General features: G+C 39.7%; 1 protein-coding gene across 1 annotated transcript; it reads left to right on the top strand.

Annotated features, from left to right (window-relative positions):
* Window positions 1–268: 268 nt before the first annotated feature.
* LOC308404217 (granzyme K-like) lies at window positions 269–4107 on the top strand (the record flags this gene model as incomplete). Its single annotated transcript, XM_080894148.1, has 5 exons — window positions 269–382; window positions 1490–1634; window positions 2847–2982; window positions 3589–3858; window positions 3955–4107. The coding sequence occupies exons 1-5, from the start codon at window positions 319–321 to the stop codon at window positions 4105–4107; spliced, it is 768 nt and encodes a 255-aa protein (XP_080750274.1). The 5' UTR covers window positions 269–318.
* Between the last annotated feature and the right edge of the window lie 5068 nt (window positions 4108–9175).

The following is a 9175-nucleotide window of genomic DNA, read 5'->3' as shown; positions in this document are numbered from 1 at the left end:
CGGCTCATCCTACTCACCGTGACATTAGTGGCCATCCAAGTCTTTATGTCTTTAAGACATTCCTGCAATTTGAATAAATAAGTTATAGTTATAAGTATCCAAGTATATTTCACAAATTAAACGCATATGTTGTGAGGGGGGAGTGTAGATATTACTGATACTCATGACCATCGATTTGAAGGTTTGAGTGAGTGTTGTTTTGCTGACTCATTCGTTTCCACGGTCAGACCACATCCTATGAGCTGAACATATAAAGCTGAGCATCACAGTGAGTTTCAGTGCATTCAGCGTCTGATCAAAGAGAGGGAAGAAGAAGAAATGTCCTGCCTGAAGAATTTCAGTCTTCTCATCTCATGTGTGCTCCTCTTCATCATCCAGCCAGGTGAGTGATGTTTTCCACTCAGTTTTTACTTACTACTTTTGGACAATATTTGCTGTTTGTGTGACACAATAAAAATATAAAAACCATACAGTACGTGGTTGAGATGTAATATTTTAACACCAAAAGTATAGATAGATTTTGTACATTTCAAGGACTCTTCTGTTATTGGAGTGTATTTTTTTTATGTATCTGTATTATATTATACATATACATTAACAATGAATCTCTGTCCAAAAAATGCACTCAGTTTACTTTTTACTCACTATGAGCATCATTCATTATTCTCCCGCAGTAATTAAGGTTAGGATATGTATTTTTTCTATTCCAATCCATTTAAATAACCTTGATCAGATTTGATGGTTTTGTTACAGACTTTAAAAACGTGTTTTTCTTTTCTTTCACAAATGTGGGATTAAATTGTGTTAAAATGCACAAAGCAGTGATGTCATGTTTTGTGACGAGGACCCAGGCACAGAGAGACTTGATGGATTTAAGAATCTTATGATTTAATAAAGAAATTTGCAGACTTGCACAGAGAGGGTAAAATTATGATGACTGATAACGGAGACGAAGACAACAGACGACGAGGACAAGGACAGGGAGGAACAGGGGTTTAAATGCACCAAGGAGACAGACAGAGAGAACTCCGGACAACTGGAGACATTTAGGGATGCAGGGACTGACAGAGACGGGGTAGAAGTCTCATCCTGACAAGTAAAGTTTATCTTGCCTGGCTGGGCAGCTCTCTGGGTGCTCTGTAATTTCCACTGTAATTTAATTTACTTATTGACATTTTTAATCTTCATGTAAACGAGCATAATGCAACGTCACACTGCTGATATCTTCAATGTGGCTATAGCTCAGGTGGCAGAGCAGGTCAGTTACTGAAGGTTGGCGGTTCGATCCCAGTCTGCATGCCAAATAGCTTTGAGCAAGATTCTAACCCCATGTTGCTCTCCGTAGTATCAATGTTAGATACTTAAGTGAATGAATTAGTTGTATGAAGTGCTTTGAGTGATCAGACAGAGTAGAAAAGCGCTATATAAGAACCAGTCCATTTCACTCATCTGCTGATTTATGTGTCCTGATATTTTGTTTCTGTTTCAGGTCGTGGTTCTGAGATTATTAATGGGAAAGAAGTCGAGCCACACTCACTGCCTTACATGGCTTATGTGAGAAGTGTGACTAATTCTTGGTGTGGAGGGACATTAATCCATCCACAGTGGGTGCTGACAGCTGCCCACTGCACTGGGTAAGAATCTGAGACCTTATTTTAAAAATAATGCAGTATTTATTTTCAATGACTATTATTCCTTCAGTAACTACCCAGAGGTCACTGCCCTCACCTGTGGTCACGAGCTCTGGGTAGTTACTGAAAGAATGAGATCAGGGCCAGAGCAGCAGGAATGTGCTTTCTGTAAGCCATGACTGGCCTCTTCTTTAGAGAAATGGTCATTCATCCAGTCATTGGAGAGAAGCTCAGCTGCTTCTCTTCCACAGTCAAAATAATACACACTGCTATAATTATGCATGCAAAGCTCATAAATTTTAATGGAGAGAATGAATATAAAGAATATTTAAAGTTGAATTCTTGTTCATAGATTTATTTGTTTTACAGAGGTGTTCTAGAAAATGTTATTTGTGATGGAATAACAAGGAAAGTACGGAGCCCTGTGAGGGACATGGGAGGAAAATAAATGAAAATAAAATTTTGCGAGATCCTGAGTTACTTTTGTGAGATCTCGGGATCTCTCAAAATCTTAGGCCACATCTTTCGGAGGCCGCCAGAAGGAAGCTGACAGGGAGGTCGAGGCACAGTGTGCCGGGAGTGCGGTATTCTCGCCGTCTCTTGTGGCCTCGACCTCCCAGTCAGCTATCGAGCGCAGCGGGTGGGTAACAGACGACTACGAAAACATCGGAGCACTTTTTACAAATATGTGATGTCTTGATAAACCAATCAGATATTTGAAGTTTACACAGCTACATTTTTGCCTGATATCTTAAAATTTTATTTTGTGACCCAGAAAGAATAATATTAAAACTAAGCAGCTGCCACCATTGTTGGAAACTGGAATTGGCTGGGCTGCGCTATGAATTCTGGGATAGGATGGGCCACAAAGGAGGTCTCGCAAAAGTTCATCTTCATTTTTTTTTCCTTCCATGTTTGTTGCGGGGGAAAGAAGTGTTGCACTCACTTAAAATAACACAGAAGCCACAGCTACATACACATCAAACATTTGATACATTTCTTCATCTAAAACATTTTATGTACATTTAAATTTCTTCATTCAGCTGGAAGAGAAAATAACGCAGATTCACCCAAAGCTCAGTAACAGCTATAACCCAGCCATATGTAGTAATACACAATAATAAGGAACTATGATGACTGTTTTAGAAGCCGCTGACCTGTTAACCTTTTAAATATGTAAACCTTCATCACCAGATTGTGTTTTTTCTTTTACAGGAGTTACTGGGTGATGCTGGGAGCCCACTCCAGAACGAAAAACGAACATTCCAAGCAACTCCGAGTCGTCGAGAAAAGTTTTCCTCATCCTGACTACTGTTGTGCAAAGCACGACAATGACCTCATGTTGCTGAAGGTAAGGTGATATATCAGGGTCTGATGATGATGATGAGATGATGAGATAGCCTTTATTTGTCAGTTGCAGGTCTTTTGCCCACAACCGATACAAACGATGTAAATGCACTCCTTCTTATTTAGCACCTTTCTACTCTACCTGAGCACTCAGAGCGTTACACAACATGGCTTATTCACCCGAACACATCTTTCTGTGCTTAAGTGCTTTCTATCTAACATTGACACACACTCACACTCTAACGTAGCATCAGAGCGCATCGTGGGGTTCAGTATCTTGCCAAAGGATTTCTGACATGCAGACTGGAGAGACCAGGGATCACACACCAAACCATTCTATTAGTAGATAACCTGCTGTACCTCCTACAGCCAACTCAGGTTTTGCTCACTTAACTAAAACTTAGTTTCATTTTTTAAAATATAAAATGTATTTCCATGTCTTTATAGACATGTTTCAACTCAGCACTGCACATACTTCATATTTTCCAAGCAAAATATTAGAAATAAATGAGTGGTGCTACAACTCTTTAGCAAATATCTGTTTATTTAATGTAGTTAGTGTGGAGAGATTCATCACCAATATCTGAGATTCTTTTTAACTTTTTTTCAGCTTAAAGAACCGGTGAGGAAAACCAGGGCAGTGCAGTGGCTCGAGGTTGGCAACACTGTGAGAGACCCGGCAGCTGGCAGCACGTGTCTGGTGGCCGGATGGGGAGTAACTGAAACAAAACAACCATCAGACGTCCTCATGTCTGTCAATGTGACTGTGGTGGACAGGCAGACGTGCAACTCTCGTGATTATTACGACCACGACCCTGTTATCACTGATGACATGATATGTGCTGGTTCAGATGGTACAAACGTCGCTGATACCTGTCAGGTACGTATGAAGAATACATGTATTTTTCCTTGTTTGAGGTAAATGTTCATTCAGCTCAACACCTGAAACACTGTCATGTGTTTGTTCTTGCTGCAGGGGGATTCAGGAGGGCCGCTGTTGTGCGATGGAGCGCTGGTTGGAGTCACTTCTTTTGGAGAGGATTGTGGTGTCATTAAAAAACCTGGAGTCTACTCGTTTGTCTCAGAGGGACAGCTGTACTGGATCAAAACCACGATGAAGTTATTCTAAATGTGTGAAACCACCAGCATGATTTGATTTCACAGGTGTCAAACTCCAGGCCTCGAGGGCCGCTGTCCTGCAGGTTTTAGATGTGTCCTTGATCCATCACAGCTGATTTAAATGCCTTAATTACCTCCTCAACATGTTTTGAAGTTCTTATGAAAGGTACTGGTAATGAACTCATCATTTGATTCAGGTGTGTTGACCCAGGGTGAGATTTAAGACCTGCGGGACACCAGCCCTCGAGGCTTGGAGTTCGACACCCCTGCTGTAGACCATTATCCGGTTTATAATTTCATTGCTCCTTTTAAATTTTATGATAGCTTAGTTTCTGCTAGCTTGCGGCACTTTTTTTTATAGATTCTGCACTTGGCTAGTCTGCTGCATACACAATTGGAAACACAGTTTGGCATTTTACCCTCTTTCACCATACAAACTGTACAGAAACAGGGTTATTTCTAATAATAATTTTTTCAAATAAATTAAAGAATTCCCAAACATAAGTGTTCCTGGTTGTTGCAGTAAAACCAGGGAGAAGCATTTTTTATGTATATACAAAACCAATGAACGTAAAATATTATTGTATTATATCCTACTGTTTTATTGTAGGGTCTACTTTACAATATAAAGCACCTTGAGGTGACTGTTGCTGTGATTTGGTGATGTTTGAATAAAATTTAATTTAATATAATTGAAATTGAAAATAAAAAAGTGAGATATTCAGACTGTCAAACAGATTCAACACATCTTATACAACCAACTGAAAATGAGGCTTGTGGACAGTTTTTTTGAAAAAGACATTCTTTACATTCTTATTTGTTCCATTTCACATTATGACTGTGTGCTTGATATACTTGCTACTTTTTTACTTTCTAATAAAGCTGGAGGCATGAATAAATAAAGACACAATTCCTTCTCTTTTTCTTTATTTGTTTGCACTGCAGTCTCAAACTGTACCTTTCAAATGTCATTGTTAAAATGCTTAGAGAGTTTTATTGTCATTGTGCAGTTTCTTGCAAAGTGAAAGTGGGTAGCTGGGCCACAAGGTGCAAAAGTAAAGAAGGGAAAACAATATACAATGAGGGGGGGAAATAAATAAAAACCAATATATATGTATACATGTGTGTGAGTGAACTAATATACATGGTGTATACATAGGAAAGATTGAAACAGAAACATAACTACAGTATGCAACTGTACAGAATAGAATAAAATAAAATACTATATACAGTAGAATAAAATAGAATAAAATATACAGTAGGATAAAAATAGAATACAAATTCTGTATACAACTGAGTAAAAATACAACGATGCCAGAAAGGAATATTGCACTTAGTGTTATTGCACATGTGTGGATGTGTGTGTTTGATCAGTTAGAGTCTTTGTTGTGGAGTCTGACAGCAGTGGGGAGGAAAGACCTGCGAAATCTCTCCGTCCCACACCGTGGGTGTAGATGATCAATAGCAGCATTAGAGTGGATGTGTTGGAGAAGTCTGCCACCAAGGACTTGTTTAACTTCCTCAGTGCCCTCACCCCCAGTGATGGGCAAGTCTTTCCCCTCATCTTCAGACTCTGCTTCCTCTACAAAAGACATGTCACTGGGATTAAGGAAGTCCTCGAAATACTCCTTCCACCAGCATGCAATATCCCCAGTTCAAATGATCAGCGCTCCACTCACACTATACACAGTGCAGATATATCACTGCTTTCCCCTCTCGAGTTCCCTGATGGTTTGCCAGAACCCTTCGAGGCAGTCCAAAAGTCTTTTTCCATGGCCTCTTCGAATTCCTCCCACACCCAGGTTTTTGCTTCACCCACTGTAAAAGCTGCGTTCCACATGGCCTGTCAGTACATATCTACTGCCTCTGAAATCCCACAGGCTAACTAAGCTTGATAGGACTCCTTGTGCCTGATTCTTCCCTTTACCTCCAGTGTCTACCATCTGGTTCAGGGTTACCACCGCGAATGCTGCTGGAGCTCTGCCTGAGGTGGGAGTTGAAGAACTCGCAGATCAGGCATTCCCAGCGCACCCTCCTTATTCGTTTAGGCATGCCATGTCTCCAATTGGGCAAAGCTGTCAAAGACCCTGCAAGTGTCTGGACGGATATAAATGCCTGATCTGCGAGTCATATCATATCTAGCAGTAGAGGAACGCTGTCTGATTTGACTCTGCACTGTACCACTGTACATGGTTGAAATGACAATAAAAGTAACTTGAGGAGATGGAGAAAAGCAGCAGAACAGCACAGAGAGGACTGAGAGGCCATGACACAAACCTGGTCTGTAGTGATGGCCACATGAAGCTTTCTGAAGCATTAACGCATCAAAAAAAGGCTTCATTACTCCAAGCTTTTCAACACAGTCCTCTTTGGGGACATCTGGTGGCCAAAAATATGAAGAGCAGCTTGAATCTACAATTTAAATAAACTGGTTTGTTATTATTGCCCACTCTACAGAGCTCAGTTTATTTAACATCATCTGACAGCTCTGTGTGATATCACGCTGCCATTGTGGTGCTTTGAACAGGTTTTTTGTGGTAGAAATATTGTTACATCCATAATAATAATTTCAATGAATTAACCTTCCTTGTTTAAACATGTGCTATGATGTGTTCTCACTTTGCTTCTGACTTCTTGACATTTGTAAACATAAAAGATGAAAATGCATCATATCTTGTAAAATGCTGCTGCTGTGAGGTCCCGCCTCTATGTGGTATATTTGTATAGCGCTTTACTTAGTCCCTAAGGACCCCAAAGCGCTTTACACTACATTCAGTCACACACACATTCACACACTGGTGATGGCAGCTACATTGTAGCCACAGCCACCCTGAGGCGCACTGACAGAGGCGAGGCTGCCGGACACTGGTGCCACCGGGCCCTCTGCTTTTGATGGAGTAATGAAACAAATCTTGTTGTGTCGGCTATTTTAACATCTTTGGAAAAAAACAAAACAAAACACTAAGCCAGTATTTTGGTAACATGTTGAGTTTCCTGTGGACTGTTATCTTTCAAGGTAAGGCTCACAGTGTTCCTCTGATCACTGTATCAAACACTGATTTCCAATTCTGAGAATCACTCATCTATGAATGCAGCCAGTTTCTTCTATGATTTTCCAAACAAAGACAGTTTTACCAACCTCAGATAAGTTCAAGTTCAGATTTATTTATATAGCACTTTTTAAAGACAACAAGTGTTGAAGAAAGTTCTGTAAAATAAAATAGACAAAGCAGAAGACATAAAAGTATTTTAGGAGAGAATAAAATCATTAAAAGAATAATGGTAACAAAGTCATGATGAATCAAAAGCCAGAGAATAAAAATGGGTCTTTAGACTGATTTAAAAAGTATCCAGTGTTGGGGAGGACCTAATATGCAAAGGCAGTGTATTCCACAGTTTGGGGGCAGTCACAGCAAATGCCTGGTCTCCTCTGTGTTTCAGTCTGGACCTAGGGACAACCAAAAGCATTTGGTCTGCAGACCTCAAGGATCTTCACAAGGGGAGAATACCAGGTTAGGAGATTAGCAAGATACGTAGGGGCTAGTCCATGCAACGTCTTAGAAACAAGTCTTAAGATCTTAAAGTCAATTTGAAAGCTGACTGGCAGCCAGTGTAGTGATGCAAGTATAGGAGAATAATGATCTGATTGCGTGTGCCAGTTAGGAGTCGTGCTGCAGCGTTTTGGACTAGCTACAGTTGGCCATTTGATGAAGAGGTAATACCGGAGTAGAGACTATTACAGAAGATGAGATGAAGGCATGGATTGCTGAAACAGAAAGGGCTTAACCTTTGCAATTATGCAAATATGAAAGAAGCTGGTTTTGAATACATTGACTAAATGTACATTGAAATCTACATTGACCCTAAATTTCTTGCAAACAGTTTTTTATAGTATCCTAAGGTGTCAAGGTCATAACAGTCAGAAGGACCCAAGACAATGACCTCAGTTTTCTGTTCATTTAGAGCCCTCCATGCCTTGACATCTTCTAGACAATCAAACAGTCCCTTCCCAGGATTCACCGATTTCCATTTCAGTGGAATATGAGAATCATCTGCATAGCAATGAAACAAATTACCTTTTTTTAAAACAAGTGATCCCAACGGGAGCGTGTAAATTCAAAAGAGGACTGGGCCAAGGGTAGAGACTTGGCCCTTGGCCCTTGGCCCTTGGCAAAAAAGCGTGGTCCTTGGAGACAATGTGTCTCTGAATCTAACAGAGAAAGTACGATTAGATAAGTAGGATTTAAATCATTCCAAAGCAAGCCCTTTAATTTCAGCACATTGTTCCAGTCGAGAGATAAGAATCCTGTGATCTACCATGTCAAAAGCAGCACTGAGGTCTAATAATATTAAAATAGCAGAATCTATAAATCTATAGTCTGTAAAAGTTAAAAGGTCATTAAAAACTTTTAAAAAAGTGGTTTCAGTGCTGTGGTGCATTTAAAACCAGACTGCAATAGTTCACCAATGTCATGTTGATCTAAAAAGGTTTAGAGCTGCAAAAGGACAATTTTCTACAGAACCTTTGACAAAAAGAACAATTTAGAGATTGGACGGTAGTTTGATAGAACTGTTGGGCCCAGATTCTGTTTTTTAAGGATTGGTTCAACCACGGCATGTTTAAAGTCAGAGGGAACAGACCCAGACTGAAGACTGGTATTAACAATGGAAGCAAACATGTACAGTGGCTGCAAAAGTATTCGGCCCCCTTGAACTTTCCCACATTTTGTCACATTACAGCCACAAACATGAATCAATTTTATTGACGTGAAAGACCAACACAAAGTGGTGCACAGGTGAGAAGTGGAATGAAAATCATACATGATTCCAAACATGTTTTACAAATGTTTTTTTTTTTTTGTGATCACACTTGCTAATGTGTATCTTCCTCCAGAATGGGATAGAAAATTCTTTAAGTCATTTTTTGATGCTTTAATTATAGCGAGCGAATGTATTTTAATCTTTGGTGAAGACTGGAATACTATTCTGAATTTCTCCCTGGATACAACAAGTTGTAAGAGACAAAAATTATGATCTCGAAAAAGAACGGAAAAACTTAGAAATCAAACTATAACAAA

This window comes from Rhamphochromis sp. 'chilingali', assembly GCF_963969265.1.
Source record: "Rhamphochromis sp. 'chilingali' genome assembly, chromosome: 10".
Classification (NCBI taxonomy): Eukaryota; Metazoa; Chordata; class Actinopteri; order Cichliformes; family Cichlidae; genus Rhamphochromis; species Rhamphochromis sp. 'chilingali'.
The sequence above is the reverse complement of the archived record's forward strand: the minus strand, read 5'-3'. Positions and strand labels throughout refer to the sequence as shown.